The 23,598-nt window shown below is 38.2% G+C and overlaps 2 protein-coding genes across 6 annotated transcripts in view; both read left to right on the top strand.

Annotated features, from left to right (window-relative positions):
• The window catches only part of ATG3 (autophagy related 3), a 30,733-nt gene extending 25,150 nt beyond the window's left edge, over window positions 1–5,583 (top strand). The window contains exons 13-14 of one of the 4 annotated variants that reach the window (XM_041124835.1): window positions 3,312–3,378; window positions 5,183–5,583. In XM_041124835.1, coding sequence (XP_040980769.1) covers window positions 3,312–3,378; window positions 5,183–5,303 — 188 coding nt within the window. In that variant the 3' untranslated portion in view covers window positions 5,304–5,583. Of the gene's footprint in view, window positions 1–814; window positions 939–1,014; window positions 1,074–3,311; window positions 3,379–5,182 lie in introns of those variants that run through there. The other 3 variants (XM_041124838.1, XM_041124836.1, XM_030019810.2) reach the window with 3 other exon arrangements.
• An 806-nt stretch (window positions 5,584–6,389) lies between these two features.
• The window catches only part of F5 (coagulation factor V), a 34,253-nt gene continuing 17,044 nt past the window's right edge, over window positions 6,390–23,598 (top strand). Inside the window, exons 1-13 of one of the 2 annotated variants that reach the window (XM_030019791.2) lie at window positions 6,390–6,519; window positions 7,198–7,383; window positions 10,481–10,572; window positions 11,963–12,085; window positions 13,297–13,509; window positions 15,446–15,589; window positions 16,312–16,533; window positions 17,299–17,464; window positions 19,226–19,403; window positions 20,250–20,352; window positions 20,736–20,947; window positions 21,411–21,561; window positions 21,971–22,183. In XM_030019791.2, coding sequence (XP_029875651.1) covers window positions 7,223–7,383; window positions 10,481–10,572; window positions 11,963–12,085; window positions 13,297–13,509; window positions 15,446–15,589; window positions 16,312–16,533; window positions 17,299–17,464; window positions 19,226–19,403; window positions 20,250–20,352; window positions 20,736–20,947; window positions 21,411–21,561; window positions 21,971–22,183 — 1,978 coding nt within the window. In that variant the 5' untranslated portion in view covers window positions 6,390–6,519; window positions 7,198–7,222. Of the gene's footprint in view, window positions 6,520–6,811; window positions 7,384–10,480; window positions 10,573–11,962; window positions 12,086–13,296; window positions 13,510–15,445; window positions 15,590–16,311; window positions 16,534–17,298; window positions 17,465–19,225; window positions 19,404–20,249; window positions 20,353–20,735; window positions 20,948–21,410; window positions 21,562–21,970; window positions 22,184–23,598 lie in introns of those variants that run through there. The other variant, XM_030019790.2, reaches the window with a different exon arrangement.

The following is a 23,598-nucleotide window of genomic DNA, read 5'->3' on the forward strand; positions in this document are numbered from 1 at the left end:
CAAAATTACAGCTTGGAGGTAAAGAGAGGAGATCACTATGGTAGAGGAAGGTTCAATCTTGATTACTTGTCTGCCTCAACTACACTAACTGGTAGTCTAGGAGCATGGTTTCCTTTTTGGGGTGAATATGCATGGGGTTGTTTATGAATTCAAATATTGCAGATGTATCCAGGCTTTAGCAGCCACTTTCTGCCCTGTAAAATTTAACTTTTTCATTGATGAAAATGGGACGAAAGCACCATTTTTTTTAATATATATACATACCTATATAGAAAAGGTTCACTTAAACTCTGTTTAGCTTTCAGGACAGCATCTTTGTCTCCCAAACATCCAACTTGCATTGTGCAAGGTCATCTGCAGCTGGGTGTCTGCAACTGACTGAATTTACTGTTGGGTAGGAGGGCTGTTCCTTGTCTTGGCACAACTGGTACCCCGTCTTGGCTGTGCTCTGTACCGTGCTGTTACTTACATGAGATCCTGTAATCATGTTCTGTGTACTGTGCTTAAATTGGCTTTCCTCTTTTGATAATCTATCTTCACTTCCTCTTTCTTGGACAATATCTTAAGCAATGTCTGCATAAGTGAAGAGTAATGCTAGCTGAAACCTGTTAAAACTTAACCACACCCACTGAGTCATGCCATAGGATTTTCCCTATCAACCTAATTTCTAAGATGTTTTGGGTTTTTTGGTAACAAAGGAAGTAGCTGTCCTCCACCCAACAAATAGGGGATTTTGGAGGAGAGTGAAGAGGGAGTATGACTTAAAATAACCAGCAGTGATGTATATATTTTTTTTTTTTCTTTGCTCTCTCAGAATCTTTTGAAACATCCTTTTCCCTAGAAGGTGTCTATTCTCCTCCTTTAGGAAGGTGAATTAGTCTTTCACTGGTTTCCAGTATGCTGAGTTAACAAATAACAATTCTTCTTTGTTGGGCTGTTGACTGAAGTAAGTGGTGTGATTTTTTTTTTTTTTTTTTTAAGTATAAATTAATTAAGGTCGTCTTCTGACAGCAGCAGAACTGAAGAGAACTTGCCAATGGCTTCCATCAGCACCATGATATTTAATGTCTTGTGGCATTTGTAGGACAGAAATACCTAATATCACAAAACCTGGTGCTTGGTGACTAATATGCGGTGCTCTGCTCGGCTGGATATCAAAGTGGCTGTACCTGAGCAAACAAATTTGACCTGGGTACACTTGCAGCAGTTGTACTGTACGTCAATTCTTTTCTCCTGTTTGGGACTAGTATTAAGAATTCCTGTTAGAAGTGAAGATTGCTGCTGTAGGAACTGCTATAAACATATGCAAACATAGTGACCTCAGTTATAGCTTCTGGCAAATACTGCATGGTCATTAATTGTCTGAATTTTCCCTCTACATCAGAATAGCTCCTGAGAAGTTCTGCGCTCCTGGAGTCCCTTTCCCACTGCACATCTTACAGTTCTTGTGGCTCTTTGCTTACCTTACTAGATCTCTCTCTTGATAGTGGACTTTGAGTACATTCTAGTTTACAGGTGCTGCATGCAGTGAAGATGTGGGTGAAATTTTGATTCCACTGAATCTGAACCAAAGTTATACACAGGGAATGGGTTATGATGCAAAGGGAATAACCTTACAGAGATTTACAATAATGACCATCATACAGTCTGTTGTCAAACTTAAGATACCTAGGCCTCAATTTACATGAAATATTTTTAAAATACAAAAAAAGACTTGCTTCCAATAAAAAAAGGAAACAAATCAAAGCAGTAACTTCCAAACAATACATGGGAAATGCAGTTCTGTATTTATCTTCTAAAAGTCTAATCAAAGTCTAAACTATAAATAATGAAGGGTGGAAATAGTTAAAGAATGTTAAAGAATGAGGGCAATTTCAACTTTGACCTTCTGTGGCTGCATTTTTAGGTGTGGGAAAGTGGAGCTTGTTTAACCAGCTTGCTAACAAACAGCCTGATCCATTGCTAGAGAACTAGAATGCCTTGAATTTGTCTGAGTGTTGTAAAGTCCGTAGGAACAGATGTAATTTAGTGTCATATTATGCTAAAAGCTTACTGATCTCATGTTTCTTCCTGAAACACACCTATCTGCTTTCCTACTGGAAAATAACCTTCTCTGCTAGTAACTTGTAAGAATTGTTCTAAGTCTACCCTTTTTTCCTTTTTTTTAACTTTAAAAAAAAAAAAAAAAAAAATACCTGGATGTAGAAAATGCAACCAAATGAAAGAAGAAAAAGATAATTCATCCAAAGTATCATACCTATTGTTGGAAGTAGGTATGTATACAACTTGATAAGAGGCTCTCTTTTTTGATAATCCACTTTCAGTTCCAACAAGGCTTTATGATAAAAATATGCAAATCTTCCTCATTGCAATCCTGTACCACATGGTTAAGATTGTATTGTGGGCACTGATATTCTTACTGCTTTTATTCTCTACAGAAAGGAAGCCAAGTTGAATATGCTGCTAGACTGACTTAGCATGAGGGCAGCTGGTCTGATTTAGCATATCAGTTGTAAGCCTGGGCAAATAAAGAAATCTCTTGGTAAAGACGACAAACTGGAACACAGAGAACACAAACATGGTTTAGAGTAGGAGGAAAATTCTTTGTAGGGCCAAACTGAAAATTTTCTGGCAAAAATTAAACACACAGATTAAAAAAAGGCATCTTTTGGGTCAGTCAAAATTTTGTGTCAGACATTATTAATGTAGTTTTTGAAGAGAGGAAGCTAGTGCATCCTCCTCTCTTCTTGTTCCTTAAAATGAATTTTTTCAGACCAAAAGCCAGTGGTCTTAGACAAATCTGTTAATGCACTGAAATTAGATTTTACAATATTTAGAAAATTCACGTATTTCTTTCTCTGAAACTGTTCATTGAATTCGGCATTTCTGTGCAAATAGTTTTGGGTCCTGCTAAATAATTGGGTTTGGCAAACATTGACTGGAGAAACACCCAATTCTAATCAATGACACTTGCTTTTCTCCTAAGGAAAAATACAGGTTTAAAACACGTGAATGTATTTAGGTTTAAATCAAAATTATTATCTATTTTCTGAAGCCTTTAGCACCAGAGCAGTCTGAAATGCTGTTCTGCATTCTTACTGCCTTGTAGCGTGTGTATAATCACACAAGTTACATGGCCTGCTTTCCTTTAACAGTTATGCAGAATGTGTTCTTATATGAGCTGCCATCAAATACAAAACCCATGTACGTATTCCTTTTGAATAAGTTGTTATCTGAAAGAAAGCCTAAGTTTCTCTGCCATCTTTTGCTTTTGCCTGCCTGCCTGACAGACTAACCTGTCTTGGCTTTAGTGCCTTCTTGCAGAAGTGAAGATATTTACCTGATGGCTTCTGTTCCGAGTTGTGCCTGGCAGATTTGGTAAGTGCCCCCTCTGTCTTTTACCTACATTCAGAACCATGTGTTCACTGCTGATCAATAATTAACTCCTTGTTTGCCCATGAAAGTCCTTTCACCCTGTACTAAACAAAGTGTGCTTGCTGGACCATTGTGCATTGATTGATGTGTTTGAAAAAGACAGAGAGAGATCTGTGTTAGGGCATTACTAGCAATCAGTTCAATAATTGTTTTACAACTTTTTCTTCTCTATACCAGCTCCCTCTCAGTCACTGTAATACAGTTGTTAAAACTGATGGCAGCCATCAGTATATGGCTGCCTGCTAGCATTTAGGATAGCATTTGTGATGAAGTAGAATCAAGTTTATGGTGGGTCCTGATCTATAATCTGCAGAAAGTTGCAAATCACCACTTTACAGCTCTTCTAAAGAATTGTCTGTTCTTCATTGCTCAGACTCAGCCTAGGCTATTCTGGGTGGAAAACTGGCAATACCAGTTAGTTTTAAAGGTCAGTCTTAGAGCAGTGCTGTGAGTATACTCTTTTAGTATGTTTTCACACGTTGTATAACAAGAATCAGGACCATAATTACTGAGTGTCAGAACAGACAGTAATCTTCCCCAGTTAGAAGATGTAGACCTGCTTTTAGTGTTTAAGAGTATTGCCTATGCTTCTCTTTCCATGCTTTCTTTTCATTTGGCATTTCACTATCAGTACATCTCAAAGGCACTGTTTAGTTTTGGGAATAACATTGTTCGTTGTGCTGTAGAGATTGTTTTGCCAGTATGGACTAGACCTGTGCTCCTCCATGCATGGCTTTTGCCCACAAGATCTTTTGATGTTGCTGGTGACCAAATGTAAATTACATTTGAACATGTGGGTAAGCAATAGGATAAAATGTGAAGCTTGCTGCATGTGCACTGTTGTGAAGTAGAAGAAGCTAAGATCATGGCTATATATACAAATAGACAATAAAGTTGCATTGTCTTGGAAGACTTCAGACTGAAGAATGTATTCTGTAGTCACTTGTCATGTGACTAATAGTAATAGCTTGCAGGCAACCAATGCTAACTAAAAAAATTATATGTATTAGAATTTTACCATGTCAGGCAGAGGATATAATTGCAGATATTAGAAATCGATGGTCAGGTGGAAGGGAACAAGATCTTTGGATTATTAATAATGGTTTTCGGACCACTGTGAAACTTCCCAAAGCCTAGAGGAGACAATGTGATGCAGTAGCTTAAAGAAAAGAAAGAAACTTAGGCTGACCCAGCTAATTTCAGGTGGCTCGATCTTACATTGATCCTAAGAGGTGCTGGAAGAGGAGAAAGTAAGGGAGTAGCCAATATTGGGCTTCCTGTTCTTAAAGATTAAAGAAGGGTAATGCATGCTAATCAGTATAGCTTAATGGAAAGTATGTCTGGTCTAATTTGATACTCTTTAAAACTATTCAGTATTATCAGCCACCCTTGTAAAAGTAATTTCACTGGTGTAATGCATTTTTAATTCCTTTTATCATTTGATTGGTATTGCACAATTCATTGGCTAAGAAATTTGAAAAATGCAACTCCCAAATTCATCAAAATGGATAAAAGAGAAGTAACTGATGTCAGCCGTGATGTTTCTCAGCTCACAGAGCAAGAAGTTTTAAGCAGGTATTTTGGGTGTTAATTTTTAGCCTGCAATATTTTAGCTTTTATTACAGGGAAGAATAAGTATTAGAAACTTATAATGGAAAATTCAAATTCAAACACTTAGTTCGTTAAACAAAATTACAGGAAGACTTGTTTAAAGTGTTTAATTTCTTGTTTAATTTCATCTCCTCAGCCAGGCTCATAAGAATACAAGAAGGTCTTCAAATCCCTGTATGGGAAGGAGCTTTAGGAGCAGTGTTGTAAAGCCCAATGGGTGGAGATTGGACTCAAACGTGAATCAGTTTCTGTTCTGATAAAGATGCATGGTATTTTCTGTGTGCTTTTGTATGAATGTTGACGACCTGGAGATGAGACAAGCTAACTTAAAAGCGAAGATGGTTTAGATTTAACAGAATGTGCCAGGCACTTCAGCACCAGCTGCTTCCCATCACTTCTGGATCAAAGGAAGGAATTGTCCATCTGCCCAGAAGATTTCTTTCACAAAATCTAAATTATAGGCATTTTCACACCAACCATCAAACTCTTAAGCATCAGCATTAGAATAGATCCTGAGCCAAAGATGAGATTGGGACCAGAGTAGAAATGAGACATATATTATAACTTTTTAATTAAAAATTATTGAAGTAGTTTACCAAGGATTATGGTGAGTTCTTTAATGAAAACAATAATTAATTTGTAATGAAATACTATTGGACTGTCTTTGTCTAAGATTTTTCTCTTCAATATCGGGGCACACATTCTGGTCCAACTTAATTGTTGCTGGTTTCTGGGTTTTGAATCCTTTTCATACATAATGTATGTGTCAAAGTGGCTCATGGGAACAAGTCATTAACTCCATGCAGATGCAGTAGGAGGTAATTTAAGTTCAATTTGCTGCCTTGAAACTGTTCCATGATGACTGTAGTCTTAACGCTGTCCAAATGATCACAATTGTTTTCAGGTTTAGGCACCAAACTCTTCTGAAGTTTGGTAGGGAGCATTCAGCTATTGGTCTTCATCAGTGTTTCTCCAACCGTCTTCCCTATCTCTTCTAAGGCCATGTGTTACTATATAGTTTGGATAGAATTAACCAACCTGCCAGTTAGACCGTTCTGCTGTTGAACAATATATCAAATCTAGAACTGATCAGGTTTTCTTTTGAAGTAGTCTGAGGAAATGTTGTCCTTATTTTTGTCTGGATCTGGAGTGGAATTATTTTGATATGGGGTTTTAGGTAATTTATTCATGAAAACATTAGCAAAACATTATTGAAATAGTTGTGATCTTCTATCCACGAAAAATATAGGTAGAGATTTTCCTTTTTCCAGTAATCCCAGCGTACGGGAAACACACTCAACAATTTTCTTGTTTTGACAAACTTCTCAGCACTGGCAAAAGCAGGGAAACATTTTTGGTGATATAGTTGACATTGGTATTTAGTGTATCAAAAGGTATTTTCTTAATCATTTCTCTTTAGATAAATGTCAACAGATCCTAATCAAGACTAGATTAGAAGGATTCTGACTATGGGTAAGTCTTCTGGCTGACCTGTTAGCTGCCACTGAGAAGCCAGTTCGTTATCCATTACCTGAGATACTTGAGAGTGTAGTAGGAACTAAACTGAAGCTGCCAACATGTTTGGAAAGGTTACAGACTTACTATTATGAGTATGCAGTATATGTACTAGATTTGAATTAGATTTAGCTCTTCTAGTCCCCACACCTAATCCCTCATCATTTTGCTTTCTAACTGGGAATGATTTCTTAGGAGATGTAGCATCTAATGGAAATTTCCATCAGTGCCAGCCATGTGCTGGGTTTCTACTTTCTGGGAAGATAAAAAATATGCCCCCCTTCTTCCTACCTGTGCAAGTCAAATATCCTGTAATTGTAAGTAATTGTTTTCTGCCTCTGATAGCCTGCTGCTTCAGTAGACAATGACCCAGCCACAGTCTGTAGTGGGGCTAAAGCTGCTTCTCCTTGGTGCTTGTCTCACTGAAGATGGTGTGGAGGAGGGGAGGGAAGGTAGTTTAAACAGGTTTTTTTTATCTCTGTTGGATCCCTGTCAGCAAGGGGAGGAGGAGGTGAAGAGCAATGACCTGAGCATAACAAATGCTGTTACCCTCTTGCATCACAATTATTTCATTTCTGAGGGGAAGTTAGAAGCAACAACAGCAATAAAAGCAGCGGTTTCTGCCTTGTCTTCCACAGCAGTATCAACAGGCATCTGTACCATGACACTCCACTGCATGCGTCTTTTTCTTTTACTTCTGCTTGGTTCATGGTGGCCAGACTCAGAGAAGCATGTGGTGGGAGCTGTGAAGGTCAGGGAGCACTATATAGCTGCTCAGATCACTAGCTGGACCTACAAACCGGAGTCTGAGGAAAAGTCCAGGTAACAAAGTACAGGACAAGAAGGATGAAACTAGTCCTCTCTTGTGACTGAAAGTGTTTTATGTTTTCTGTCTCCTGTGGAATTTTAGAGCCCAGGAGGACTTTAGTGCCTGATCTCTTGACTTCAGAGGAACTTGTGTGACTTTAAGCAGCATGATCTGAACTGGAGCCAGTGAACCATTAAAAGCTCCTTTTCATTTATTTCATTAGTGGATAGAATTATTTTTATGCTTTCAGAGCACTTCAGTTAAATAGGTTCCAGGGCTTGCTTTTATCATGTTCTGTGTGGGTTGATGTTTGGGGTTTTTTAATGTAATTATTTTAGGTATATGGATTTTGAGCAATGTTAAGTTGAGCTATGGTTTGGTAAGATTTTGAAAACTTTCAGACTTTAGAATTTGATGAAGGAATAAATATGTTCCTATGTGGATACTATCACTTTCACTTAAATCAGATCGCGATGAACTTTGGAACTAGCTACATTGTTTCTGAGTTGTTCAGTAGTTTTTGTGAAATGTCCATCCTGGGTTCTGCCGAGTAAAGGTTGTAGGGTCAAGCATTGTAATACTGCATTAAGTGAAAATATGAATTTTTTTTTTTTTTTTTATAGCATTGCAGAATGGCCAGCCTACATCCATATGCCAATCAAGCATATAAAATCTTATTTGTATTACCACTATTATCCTTAGGATTATAAACACTGCAAGTGTAATGCTACAGATGACAAAACTTGGACGTAATTTAAAATTCTGTTTAAATTAGGCTTCATGCTTATGCTGTATTCACTATAGTCACCATACACAGTTTTTATTTGTTCATGAAGTGGCATGAAATGGTACAAATTACTTGTTCTCCTACATTGAAGGGTGTATTTGGATGCTACTGCATTTTTTTATATTGGTGGATGGCTTGTTTTCTTTATTTTTGTTTAGTTTGTGATTTTTTTTTTAATATATATTGCATTTCTGGATGTTATGGAAAGGACATTTCCAGTTCAGATTTAGACTTTCTAACTATTCTTTTTTTCAAGACTTAATTAAAACAAAGTTTCTATGCTTTCTAAAATTCCCCTTGGAAGCTTAATATAACTGGTATAAGCATAATGTCAAACTGGCAAGACGGAAGAAAACAGGTTTTAAACGTAGGACTATGAAGCCAAATGCCATTTAAGTATTGACCTGGGCATGTGAATTTAGTAGTTAGAAATTAATTCTCATCTGCACTGGATGCATCAATATAAGCATCAACTGCTGTTTCGTTAAACGTCACATTGTGCATAGACTGTTTTCATGTAGTAGAGACCCACAAAACTGTCTAAAACCTCAGCTGAAATACTCTGTGATTAGCTAGGAGTTTTTCATACACAGTGCCTATTGAGATATCTTGCGTAAGTATTTAGAGCAAGTCACATCCCAGATGGGTCTGATGAACTTTGTAGAGCTTATAGAAATTTAACTCCAAAAAAACCAAACAACACAAAGATACTCACTAAGGAAGAGCTAATGGCTTGGATCCCAAAGGCGTTTGGGTATGTAACTTGCTCTGGTTTCAGTAGAAGCTGAATGTCTAAATACGGTGTAAGAATCATAGGTTGCTGCTTTTGGTTCTAAATAACTGAGTAGAGGCTGGAAAGAAAATGGGTTCTTCCTGAACTACTTCCTTAATTTTCCAATCATACAGACTAGAAAAGGACATTTAACTTCTCTGAGTGTCAGTTGTCTTCATAGAGATTTATTTGTTACCATGTACAAGTAATATTTATGAGACACTTCAGAGCAAAGTGACAATGTATTATGTGTGTGTGCAGTGTTGCTGCTGCTGTTCCCAAAAGTTATGACCTGCTTGCGTAGTCTGAAATTTCTGAAGTGTTAGTAAGCTAAGTATTTTGTTCCTTCTGGCTATACAATTGGCATTGTTAAATTTCCTCTTCTACACCGTAGTGTTATGTGCATATTCTGTTGAACATTGCCACGTTAGGGCAGCACTTGTCAATGAAGTTTATGGATCGGGTTCTTCTCCTTAAAGAGTGAAACAAAATTTTATCAGTGATTTTAAAGAGAGGGGAGTCAATTGAAACATGAACTGCTTCTGCCTGCCTCTTCTGTTGCGAGAGAGTGTCGCAGAGGGATTTACAAAAGATCTCTACAAAAAGAGATCTCCCCCTTTTGGACCCCAGATGTCACTGAAGCGAGCTCACTGTGTTATTTCTGCCTAGCCTCTCTATGCTTGAGCAGACCATCAGCTCCCCACTATCAAATGTGCCTGAAAGGGCATTACAAAAAAAAAAAAAAAAAAAAGTAAGTGGAATTACTGTTGGATCCAGTCATTATACATGCTATAAGAAATCAACCAATAAATGTGAAACTAAATACAGGCTATTATCCCTCCAGCCCTCTTCTCATCATTATTTCCATTCCAGAAGTATTGTGTGCTTGTTTCTTTCTGCTTGCTTAAATATTTTCTAAGAAAACATTGTGCGGTCTACTGGGTGCCTGATTCATTTACATAAGAAGATTACGGATACTTGCAGTGTTTCTCAGCAATTTTCTGATTTGCTGTGAGATTCTTAGTTGTTGTCAGGGAACAGTTTTGTGCTTGCCTCCAAGGTCATTGCTGCTACAGGAGCTTGCTGTTAATGCTGTTGTAGAATCCTTGTGGTGAGTCTTAAAAGTTCAAGCATGGGGCTGAGTAAAGAGAAATTCAGGTTTCTTTCACTGTGTTTTGTCAGATGCTTTCTAGGTTAAACGTGGTCAAGACATCTTCCTCTGTGTCTTAATGGACAAAACAAAGACATCTTCATCGCAGAATCAAAAGGACCTATAAAAATCACCAGCAAAATCAGGGGTAAATGGTACTAGGTACTGTAATTGAATGTCTAATATGAAATGGCCTAGCTCAGGAACATCATAGATTCAATAGATTAAGAGGGAGAGGGGAAGACACTACAAAGAGTTGGAATGTGTACCTTGCCTTCAGCAAAATGTGCAAGTGATTAAATGTAAATCCAGGATTCATTTTCTGAGAAATCCATTAAACAGCAATGGCATCTCTGAGAATCTTTGTCCTTTTAATTTTTTTTGTAACTCTTTTGGTTTCAGAGTGGAACTTTCAGATCCTGTGTTTAAGAAAATTTCTTACAGAGAATATGAAGTGGATTTTAAAAAAGAAAAGCCAGCAAATACATTTGCAGGTAAACAGGAAGGGAATGTTCTGAGTATTTTTGTTTGTTGCTTGTTATAAAGCCAGTAACAAGCTAAGAGAGCTTGTATTTTTGTGGCCATTGTTTTGCACATAAACCAAATAGGCACAGTGGATGAGGTGTCTACAGTGCACTAGGCTTTCAAAGGCCATAGAGAGGTTGGATTTTCAGAGGCTGGGTCTCAGTACTATCTGCAAATTAATTGTATGGTACAAAGTCGTTCCTTTTGTTTTCAACATCTCATGAGACTTCCCATACACATTTAGGCTTGTACAGCACAGCTATAAATTCACGTGGAAGAAGCTTAAGGCCTGAGGCTAAATATGCTTCTGATAGATCAGTGGAAAGGAAAAGAAAAACTATGAGCTTGGGTGCGAAAGATGTTCCCTTGCCTTTGTGTCTGTTACTGCTTGAAGACGCTTTAAATGGATGGAGGCAAGTTCTTGTACTTATGCTATACATAAGTATGGTACTTGTGTTCTGATGCTTATGCAGAGTACTTACATAGTCTGTCTGCACTTCATATGAATAGATAAAATAACTTCAGATGTTAGGTGTTCAGATTTAGATTTCAAAGTAAATGTGTGTGAGGTTGGTAGTATGAAATTTTTACAAGTTGCCCTGAAAGGTCTAGTCTATGATCTGATTCCTTTCAGTTTTGTTTGTTCTCCAGTGTTTCCTGAAACTACTTTCTTCTTTTCAGAGAAATTTACAAAATAGTTTACAAGGAAAGAGACTAACAAGCCAAAGGTTGTCTTAGCAGGTTTCTTCCATTGCTTATTTTTGCACATGGGGAGTAGGGATACAAGCCCCCCTTGAAACCTTTTGCAGGCTATGCCTCAAGAAATTTGCAACATGGAACTGATTGTTTCTTGAGATAACATTTTGGGATTGAAAGATCTTTTTGTTCTGTGACTTCTGGCATTGAGAGTGCTATTCAAAGAAATGTGCTTGAATGCCTTTCTCTAAAACTTTCTCTAAACTATAAAATGTCTGCCTTCCTAAAAATGTTTAATTAAATTGTATGTGAAGGGTTCCTAGAAATTCCCAGTGAACCTCAACATGAACCTTTTGATAAAATTTTCTGTATGAGGAAATAACTTTTTTTTTCCCAAATCTACCATTTTCCTGTGCTTTGTAAGTGCTAGTTGCCAGATATACAATTTATAACATTCCTGACTATGAGCTGCAGGTTTTAAATCCCACATGCCTTTTTGTGGGTAAATCTTCATTGCAGTGGTATTACATTTGCTGCCTGTATTAATTTTGCAACTTGTACTTTGAGAGCTCACGTTCCCTAATGGAGGGAGAGAATTTATTGTTTCACTAAACATACTATTTTGCTCACATTTTCCTCTCTCTTTAACTTGAATAACTACAGGGCTTCTGGGACCAACTCTGCGTGCTGAAGTGGGAGATACTTTAGTAGTTCACCTTAAGAATATGGCTGACAAGCCAGTCAGTATTCATCCCCAAGGCATAGTTTACAACAAAAATGCAGAAGGTAAATACTATAAAAGCTCCATGTTTTGTTCACTTACTTGTAGACTATGGCACGAAATATTGAGGGGCCCAGACCAATGTTTGAGGATATGTGTAACACAAATATCTGTTGTTCCTGGATTAAAACTTTACACCCATTGTTAGCTCCTTTCTTATTCATCAGTGTAACACTAGGAATGTGAGTGTCATCTGACACGTACAGTCTCCTGACCAGCTGCCTGTGTTCTACGACTGTTTCACAGAATCACAGAGTGGTTGTGGTTGGAAGGTACCTCTGGAGGTCATCTGGTCCAACCTCCATGTAATTGCAAAATAATCTATTTCAAGACATGTAAACTCTTAAATACAGGTCTTAAAAAAGCTTTTCCAAATCCCTTGCAATAACGTACATCAAGCCTTTATTGGTAAAGGTAGTTGACAGTGTTGATCATGTTGTTCTGATACGCAGCATGTCATGCTCAGCTTTGTGGTGTTTAGCTCCTGGAACCCTCATGAGACTAGCAAAAAGAGATATAAACCATGACCAAATTGACAGTTAAATGTCTGCACTAGCACAAAGTGAGTTTGCCCATGCTTCTTGGATTGCCATGCCCCCTGGGTGCTGAGCCAGAGCTCTGACCTGCAGTTTACAAATTTATCCAAGACTTTGTTTGTTGTGTCGATACAAAAAGACTTTCGCAACCCCATCTCATGGAGTTGAACAAAATGTGTTACTGGAAGTGATAGGCAGTTCAGTTTGACTATCTTATTAATGTGCCTTTTGCATCTAGGATTTTGATTCTCTGGCTCCTCTTCATCATATTGGAGGTTTGTTGGATATGGTAGGCATAGATATGAGCCATTACTGCCATCTGGATATGCAGTGCACAAAAGGTCTAAGGCAGCAAGGCAATGCTAGCTTGCGCAATGGCTTTATGAGAGACAATTAGAAAGTTTGACAAAGTGGGTGATATTCCTCCACAGAGTGTCAGTGAGCAGAGGCTGAAGCTTCATGCCATCCTAACCCTAGTCAGACTGATGAAGAGCCCCACCTTTTGGCAGTGATGACAGTTCTAGGAAATCTTTATAATCTATAAGAAACAGGATTGTGGAATAGCTACTCTCCCCTATGCTACTCTCCACAATGTGAGTGGAATCATGAGTAGGAGGACGTTCCAGATGCTTTAATTGCTCTTTGTCTTCATGCCACCCTACTGGCTCTTTTCTTGGCAGGCTCCCTGTATGATGACAGAACATCATCTGCAGAAAAACGAGATGATGCTGTACTTCCAGGCCAGGTCTACACGTATGTGTGGGATATAACAGAAGAAGTTGGTCCAAGAGAAGCTGATCTTCCTTGTCTTACTTATGCATATTATTCTCATGAGAACATGGCAATGGATTTTAATTCTGGACTGATTGGAGCACTGCTTATCTGTAAGAAAGGTAATGAATGTTTTAAGACTACTGTAAGGTAATATAGTTTCATTTCTTAATAAAGTTAAGGTTTTATGATAATGAGGGAAGATATATTATTTTCCTTTTCACATCTTTACGTGCAGTGTAAGTAAATGGTTTTCAACATCTTTCTTTTAGATGTTAAATTTTTCATGCAGATTGTCGTGGCTTAACCCCAGCCAGCAACTAAGCACCACGCAGCCGCTCACTCACTTCCCCCCACAGCCAGTGGGATGGGGGAGAGAATCGGGAAAAGAAGTAAAACTCGCGCGTTTTGATAAGAAAGGTTTAATAGAACAGAAAAGAAGAAACTAATCATGATAATGATAACTAATAAAAAGACAATATTAATAATAAAAGGATTGGAATATACAAGTGATGCCCAATGCAATTGCTCACCACCTGCTGATCGATGCCCAGTTAGTCCCCGAGCAGCAATCCTCCCAGCCCCACTCCCCCCAGTTTATGTACTAGACATGATGTCACATGGTATGGAATACCCCGTTGGCCACTTTGGGTCAGCTGCCCTGGCTGTGTCCTGTGCCAACTTCTTGTGCCCCTCCAGCCTTCTTGCTGGCTGGGCATGAGAAGCTGAAAAATCCTTGACTTTAGACTAAACATTACTTAGCAACAACTGAAGACATCAGCGTTATCAACATTCTTCTCATACCTAACTCAAAACCAGCACTATACCAGCTACTAGGAAGAAAATTAACTCTATCCCAGCTGAAACCAGGACACAGATCCATCCTGTAATTATAGGGTGGACAGAGTGTGCTATTAATAGATATATTTGCCTGTACTGGTTGTGTTTTCCGTTGCTTAACTGCTATATATATGACCTCAAATTTCCTGTCTTAGAATAAATATTTTTTAAAGCTTCATTCAAAATGGTTCAGCCATTCCAGAGAATAAGGCAAGAAATATTTTGGTTTTTTTACCCATGCCTTTTAAAGGCTGTCTGGTCAAGAGGCTGTAGCACTCTCTCTTCTGTAACGGGTTTGAAATCACAGAGCAGTGTGTCTTTTGCTAGTCATTTGAAAATATGGCCAAATTTGAACAGATTATAAGTCTTCAAAAATTGATTTGCATGTGGTCAGGGACTTGAGATTTTAGCAGTTTGAGTCATTGAATTCCATCTCCACTAATATGAACTGATGTCTTATAGGACTTCTAAATAACTGCTAGGTACATGCGACTGATTTGAGGGAAGTTTGAAACAGCGTACCACCATGTAAGCTACTTAAACTACTTTCTGGTCCTTTAAATCCTAAATTTTTCCTAGTTACATACCCTTCTTTTAGTGAAAGCTCTGTGAGTTATTTAGCTTGATCCTCTTTTCCCTGCAGTTTGAATCAAATGTTTTGTATAGGCTGCAGACTGCTTGGACTTGGACCTTGAAGCCTTCCTGAAAGTAAATGTAAAACTGGTTCAGTGTGGGTTGTACAAGGGCACTCTTCTCACTGATAGATATCCATTTAATTGCAGAACACACCTACTCATATCACCTCAAGGGAGTGACGTTAGTATTAATTATGTTCCTCCAGAAGATTTTTGAGAATTAGTGCTTTTAGTATTATCTAGGGCTTGTTATTTTCCTAATTTTCTTGGGTTTTCTTTCTCTGTGTTCATGTGTATGTGTGCATTTTATGGCATAATGGTGGAGTTAACATGGACAAGTGCTTTGGAATTACTTGCTTGCTTTCCTTCTCAGGCTTCTCAAATTCATGCATATATTGTGGACTTGAGTTGGATATGAGGTTGAGATGGATTGGTTTGACCACTACCTTCAAGACAATTTGAGCATATGTTTCTAGCTACAGAAAAGACAAAGCTTGTTAAATACACATTAATGCCGCTACATTGATGTGAAAACTGCTTTACTTCTGCCTCAAATTAAGACCTGTTGTTTCCTTCTTCATAGGAAGCCTAAATGAGGATGGGTCACAGAAACTTTTCGACAAGGAGTATGTACTGATGTTTGGTGTGTTTGATGAAAACAAGAGTTGGCAAAGATCACCATCACTCAAGTACACAATTAATGGCTATACTGATGGAACATTACCAGGTACTGTTCAGGCTTATGTGAAATGAAATTAACATTGATGAAGACTGAATATTGCCTTTGTTTGCTTTTTATGCAAGAGAACGGGAATGTGGAAGAATGGGATACAGCCTTTTTTAGAACATGTCTGTGAGCATCTAAATTCTAGAAGAGAAACTGTGCTGCTGGAAGGAAGTTATGCCATATTGCTGATAAGAACAACAAGATTACTTCTAAGAAAAGTTCTGCTAGAAGAACGGATTACTAACTTTAAAAAAAATAAGAAATACCTGATTATTTTTTTATTCAGCTGATAGGGGGAGACAGTGATGTGGTTAAGTGAACTGCTGGTTTTACAGCATGTAGAACACACTAGGTGAAGAACTTCCTGGAAGTGGAAAGTCAGTTACCATAAAAAAAATAAAAATAAATTAATCTCCTCCAAACAAGGACAGATCAGCTTTCCAAAAGAGGCTACTGTTTTTCATCCTTCTTACCCAGCTCACTATAAGTCAGGCTGTCACTTGCATGTAAGATTTAAACACCTATCTTCCACTGACATACAGGACTTTGGTATCTGTTCCATTTACAAGCTTCTGAAACTTCCTCTTGTTGCAGACACTGATCGCAGGAGTCAGAGATTTTTTTTTTAACGTTTTGAGCAAAGATTTACTTCAGACCTAGTGTGCATAGGGAACTTGCATGATTTGCCTGTATTCTGAACCCTACCTCCATTTCTCTTTCAGATTTAGAGGCTTGTGCATATGACAACATTAGCTGGCATTTGATAGGAATGAGTTCCAAGCCAGAAATTTTCTCCATTCATATCAATGGCCAGTCCATGGAGCAAAGACATCGCAGAGTTTCTACTGTTAACTTAGTGGGAGGAGCATCAACCACAGTAAACATGACAGTGAGTGAGGAAGGAAGGTGGCTGATATCTTCTCTTGTCCAAAAGCACCTGCAAGGCAAGGAAATATCTATTTTAGGCAACTGTAGAGTTGTCCTTCTCTTCTTTACATCCCAAATGGCTTCTACTGTTTTGCAATGGTACAGTCACTGTGTTTCAGATGGTTGTCATTTCACTAAGAAACCACTGGAGAACAGGGCATTCTGTTGGAATTAAAAGTGCATGATGAACTAAAAGGCATTCTTATCTGCAGCTTTACTGCTGTGTGCAGATCACAGAGCTACAGTGAACTCCAGTGTCTAAGCTTCTGTGAGCTGTTCAGATAAGTACTGTTATAAAATGAGTAAGGAACCACATGTTCCTTGAGAAACTGAGCACTTTCAGCTAAGGGTCACTCAATCTGATGCAAGTATTTGCTGTTCATCATTTGAAAGTGGGTATCTCTCTCTCAGCAGTGATCAGAATTCTGTTTTAAAGACTGAGTTAAATGCCTCTCTTACAAGACCTGGAAGACATGTTTTGGGAAAAAAAAAAAAAAAAAAAAAAGACAGCTATTTTTTTTTCCTTTATCTGTTCAAGTGGTATTTTCAAAGAGGGCTAGTTGAGAGAGCTTCTGTATTCCATTTGATTAATATGGTCTCCTTGGAAGGCTCCCAGCCTATATATACAGTCTACAAGGATGCAGCCTTTTTAAGCCTGAAAAGATGGCAATCAGATGAACAAAAGCTTGCTGACAGACTTAGCTAAAGAAATAAGAAATGCAGTTGAAGTGGTAAGGTTCATAAAATGGAAAATCACTATGGTACTGTTTCTTCTCAATTAGCTGGAATGCACGGTTACCTCACTATAAGAGACTGTGGGGACAAAGAGGTGAAGAAGAGTCGTCTCTCCTATAAAGAACGTCTTATGGTCAAAAGCTGGGAATATTTCATTGCTGCAGAAGAAGTTACTTGGGATTATGCCCCGACTATTCCAGACAGCCTTGATAAGTAAAATAATACTTTGTCAACATAATATGGAATGTTAATATGAAACCACAGAATAATTCAGGTTGGAGGGGACCTCTGGAGATCCAACAGCAAAGTTGGATCCAGTGGCAAAATTAGATCCAGTTGCACAGGGCCTTATCCAGTTGAGTTTTCATTTTCTCCAAAAATGGAGACTCCTCAATTTCTCTGGGTACCTTTGCAACCTCACAGTGAAAAAGGTTTTCCTTATATCTAATCAGACTTTCTCATGTTGCACCTTGTGTCTGTTGTGTTTCATCTCTTCGCTATGCTGCTCTGAGAAGAGTCTGGTTCTGTTTTCTCTATAATCTCCCATTTGACAGTTGAAGATAAAAATAAGATGTTCCCTTAGCTGTGTCTTCGCACAACTGCATAAACTGAGATTTTGCTTCTATGTCATGTGCTCTAGGTCCCTAATCACTGTGGTGGCCCTCTACTGTGTGTCAGTGACTTTCTTTGCTGAGGACCCCAAAAGTAGACACCTTCTTTTGCCTCTAACAGGGAGCCCAAAATATGAAGATGACTTAGAAAATGCCCTAAGTAGCATACAAGCCTATTTTCTAAATTACTTTTCAATATGAATTCTGCTGAACTAAACAATCCTTAAGAGGAAGGGAAAGGGAGGGAGGGAGGGAATATTTCTGGAGAACAGAAGTTTTTAAAAGTTCAGTACGATAACATGTTTAGGGAATGGGAGAGAGGTCTCTCTATGGCACCAGTGTAGATGTAGTAGAATTCATAATAAGTAGGCATATTGGGCTATTTTGTTCAACCTAAGGTAAATACAAGGAATTCTGTAACATACATGAGGTCATAGTACACAATGCTGCCAGTGCACTGTGAGGTTAAATTTGCAAACTGTCCATTCCCCACTGCTAGAGTACTGGTGACTTTACAAGCTGATGTTCATAAGAACCTTTAAGGATTTAAGCAGAACAAGACAAATTCCTTACCCTGTATGGGGTTATAGTTTCATGTACCTCCTTAGAATATAGCGTTCATGTAACTCTTCAAGTATTCCTCCTACTTTGGTATGATTTGCTTCCCTTCTTATTTGCTCTTGGACTCCATGGAGCAAACTTTTATATCTTTCCCTGCTAGTTACATGGCATTACTTTAACCACCTCAGTGCTCTGATTTCTTCCTCCTTTGTTCAAAATTAGAGTTTATCCCTGTTCAGTAACCTTTTTTGAAGCACAAGTGACCAGGACAAACATGTTACTCTGTGTTACTTCCCAGTATTTATCCTAGTTTTGCTCTCAGCATTAACAATTCTAATGTTTTTAAACTTGAGAGTAACAGTACTTATTGTATGGTGCTGACTGGGATTAAGATTATATGTTCCCGTCTCTCCTAGAGTCTTTGCTACTGTAAGCAAATTGTTTATTTTTTCTATGCTCAGCTATGCCTTTGTAAAAGGAGAACACTGATTTCTGCTATCTTACCTTGAAAATGTAGCTGCTGCTTCAGTTTGTTTCTTTCTTGCGTGTATACCCTATTAAATTAAATATAACCTCTGATACTAATTGGTGATATGTGATACTAAAACACGAAAAACATTCCAAGCTTCTTCTTACCTAATTTAGGTTAGAATTTGGGGTGAAGAGCATTAGGTTAGTTTAGGGTTTGGATTTTTTTTCAAGCAGTGAGGTTTCTATCAGTTGCTTGAGTACTAATTCTGTATTCTGATAGATGTCACTATTCAAGTTTTGTTGATCGTTTGTCTTTTCCTTTATTTTTAAGACACTATAAAGCGCAGCACTTGGACAACTTCTCAAACCTCATAGGTAAAAAGTATAAAAAGGCTATTTTTAGGCAATATACTGATGCCAGCTTCACTAAACGTCTGGAAAATCCTCGTCCCAAGGAAACTGGAATCTTGGGGCCTGTTATCAGAGCTCAACTCAATGACAAAGTCAAAGTAAGTAACATAAATTCAGAGATTATTTATACTGTAGCATAATTTTCTGTTGGGCAGAGATACAAAAGAACTAGTTTGATTTGGGTTTTTTTGTCAAAAAATATAGCTAATGTTATAAATTGGCACTATTAAAAGGTATGATCACAAGTGACAGTGTTTACCTTAAATTTTTCAGCATTCCCTCTATAGTTTCCATGATTGTGCTTTATTTTACAACATAAACATAATTCATTCGCACTCTTTGTAAAATATATTTATATGTTGACACTGGTCCAAAATGGAAAAAAGCTAGACTCAGCTGGACTTCTGGGGGGATTTGGATGTGAGGCCAAACTTCATAAGCCTCTCATTCCTTATGTTATCTTTTCTGGCTGTTTTAGAAAATGGTACTCAGTTTTCATAGTTAAATGTTCTTTCATGGAGTTATGAAATGAAACTACAAAGCATTTGGGTCTTGGAATCTGGGACAAGATTTTAAAATCTGTTTAAATTTGTTTTCTCCCATATTGAAGGGTCTTAAGAACTTTAGTCAGTAACTTCGTATTCCCTGAGGTGGTGTGTGCCCGGTAGCTGGAAGAACAAGTGTTCTTTTTAGATTTTCCAGAGTCCAGGTATAAGAAGCTGAACTTCACTCAATGGGCTCTAGAAAGCCCAGCAATAGGGCACCAGCAGCATTTAGACTGTGGGTTTGTATTATCAGACAATATTTAAGACATCCCTTTCCTTTCCAGCACTTCCTGGGCTGAAATCAGGCAAATTCTACTGTAGTTGAAACTTTGTTATGTATTCAGACAAGGATTTCCTGAATACTAAATTAATTTTTTTTTCATTTGCCTATCCATATAGATTGTATTCAAAAATAAGGCCAGTCGACCCTACAGCATTTACTTCCATGGAGTGACGCTTTCAAAGAATGCAGAAGGAGTTGATTATCCTCTGGATCCCACAAGTAAGAAATTTGTGAATTACATTTTGTGTACCACTAACTGTTGTGGAGGGTTTCATTGCTTTGAAGGAGATGCTGTGGCTAGGAATGTGCATGACTGGGACACCTCAAGTCTGTGCTCTGCCTCTGCTGACCTGTTGTGTTGCCTTATAGAAAAACCAAGGTATTACCTGCAAAGCATAGACAAATACCCTTTTTTGGTGTCTTAGTTTTCTGTTCTTGTTTGTGATTTTAGAGACACAAAAGTCCATGTTGAACTTCAGTTATCTCAGAGGTAGCTTGAAATGGCATAACTGCACTAGTTTCATTAAAAGGTGCAGCCTGATGTTATATAAAAATCTGGCTCTAAGTTCGTATCATTACTGTTCTCCTATATTTTTTCTTAGGCAATGGCACCCAGAGTAGAGGAATTGAACCAGGGAAGACATACACTTACGAATGGAAAATTGCTAAAATGGACCAACCCACTGCACAGGATGCACAATGTATTACAAGGCTATATCACAGTGCTGTAGATATTGAGAGAGATATAGCCTCTGGACTGATTGGACCACTTCTGATTTGTAAAAGTGAAGCATTGACACAGAAGGGTGTGCAGGTAACATGTTTAGCAACCTTTTAGAGATAGATTTTGTTCAAATAATGTTATTTGATCTACAGTGAATTTGGTTTTGCTCTGGGAGAGTGGTCCTCTTTGCCGTCTGTTGAAATCTTGCTTGGCAAAGACTTGAGCATCGCTCGGGAGAAAAAAATGTCAAAAGCTTGTGCTCAGGTCAAACCAGGAGGCTTGTCCTTTTACAGAGAGCCCAGTCATATACCATCTGCTTATCAGCAGTGCTAGTGGCTTGCTCAGTGCTCCACCACAGGCTGGTTGCAGTAGTAGGATTGTCACCTTGAAGTCTTGACCCCCTACTCCCTTTTTCTTAGCCCTTGGATCACCCTTACCACAACTCTGGTGAAGCTTATATTGCTTACGTAGTAAGAAAGAAAGATAGTAGGATTGACTCCTTAATACATGTCTCTGTTCAAAAAATGTAACTGCTCTGTTGATTGTCTTTCAGAAAAAGGCAGATGGGGAGCAGCAGGCAATGTTTGCTGTGTTCGATGAAAATAAGAGCTGGTACATAGAGGATAACATCAAGGACTACTGCAGCAACCCTGCCAGTGTTAAAAGAGATGATCCCAAGTTCTATAACTCAAACATAATGCACAGTGAGTGGGACATGAAGCTGAATGTTGTGAAAGCTTATGCAAACTTGAGCATTCAGTGATTGCTTGTTCTCAGATATAGTGCAACCAGGGAATTCTGTAGAGGCAGTGAACTTCTAACCATGCCAAGTAGCACGGTACAGAAATATGCGATATTTTAGGGGCCAGGCTGGCTCTGGACCCTGAAGCAAAGGCAAGGGTTATTTAACTTTGACGGAGCACCCCGCTGCCTTAGGGATACTATTTCCAGAGCTGAAATCTTCATCAGGCCTCTTGTGGTTTCAGCCCTGTGCCAGTCTCTTTCCAGGTGCAAATATGAGTCCAGTTCAGTGGACTGACATCAAAGAAGAGGAGGTTTTAAAAGTCTTACTCTGAAAATATTGAGACCACTTTTATTTTGCTTTCCTTTTAGCAATAAACGGCTATGTGTCTGACAGCAGTGAAATACTTGGATTTTGCCAAGATAATGTGGTTCAGTGGCACTTCTCCAGTGTTGGCACTCACGATGAGATTGTCTCTGTTCGCCTTTCTGGGCACTCTTTTCTGTATCAAGGCAAATACGAAGATGTGTTGAACCTTTTCCCAATGAGTGGAGAATCGGTCACAGTGGAAATGGACAATGTTGGTAAGTGGTAAAATTACAGTATTTGACAGCTCTTCTAAGACATTTTTTAATCTCCGGTCTATAAGGATTTACCTAAGTAGGAAACAAAGCTTTTCAGATAAACAGTGCTAGAAAATGTTCAGTCATTCCGCAGTGCAACTGATGTGTATGGAGTTTTGTTGGCTACACAGAATTAGCATGTAGCATAATTATATGCTATACTGAGGCTCTTTTTGTGGGTTTTTTGTTGGGTTTTTTTTTTTCACTTCACAATTAGTATTGTGGTTAGCAATGATCATTTTAAGGCAATTCCAAGATTGGCCTTGGAAACAATCCAGTATCAACTTCTCTGTATGATTCCCAACCTTGCCACATACTTGTCCATCCTGAGTTAGCTAATATGGGCCAAGACTGTCAAATTATGCTAGTCATTTTTGGACAAAGTGGCTACACCTCACCTTAGGCTTTTGGTCATTTCGCAGCAGTAAAGTCTGCCTGACTGGATCAGATCACTAGTCCATCGGTATACATCTTGGTGTCTAACTAGGATTAATACCATATCTTGAAAAGGTGATGCTAGAACCCATGTAGTCCACACTTACAGAATTACCTGCAAAAGGACAGAGATTCTTCCTCATTGAAGGCTGTGAGTATTTAGTGATTATCCTAAAATCCCACAAGGTTTAGGTATCCTTATTTAAAGGATATTAACCCTATTTAAAATACCGGGGTTTTTTGTATTTTTATCTATTTAAATAACAAATTCTTCATGTCCTCCAAGCTTGTTTTCGGTGATCGCACAGCATCAAGACCTTGTAAGTTAAAAACGTATTGTACGTTAAGTGTGTTTTATTGTTCAAGACTAGGGAATCATTAAACTCCATCAGACTTTATGGAAACCTCCCCAGTAATGAAGTTGTACTTTTGCTTGATTTTTGGTATGGGATCTGTTCTTCCCATCTAGGGCATGTTTTCTTTTGTAAATTTGCTGCTGTTAGAAATAAGGAAAGCTATGCAGGTCACTTCAAACTCTGATAAATACAGAAAAATTGTATGGGACCTTTTTAATAAAAAGGGCTGGTTTTCTCAAGCTCTGTTAATTCTGTCTATTTTGTAATTTCTGCTAGTTCCAAAAGCAAGCTGTGACAAGCAAAGAACTTGATTTGATGCTGTGTAGGGAAGCAGATTGTATTTTGTTCTCTGCAGATCCTAGTTTCAAATGGAGAGCTTATCTTCTGACTCGGTTTTGGAGGAATTATTAAAACCTTTAAGTTAATCTAAGATGCCTTAGATTGGCAGCTTAATGTTTTGTGTCCAGATTGGAAATTCAAATTACTTTATTCTTTTAAAGATCATCCTTTATGCATTCAAAAGCTTTTAAAATACTATGTTTGTCAGATGTTTGTCAACATTGCCTCAGAACATGTTTGTTCTGT

Source organism: Aquila chrysaetos, chromosome 7, assembly GCF_900496995.4.
Source record: "Aquila chrysaetos chrysaetos chromosome 7, bAquChr1.4, whole genome shotgun sequence".
NCBI lineage: Eukaryota > Metazoa > Chordata > Aves > Accipitriformes > Accipitridae > Aquila > Aquila chrysaetos.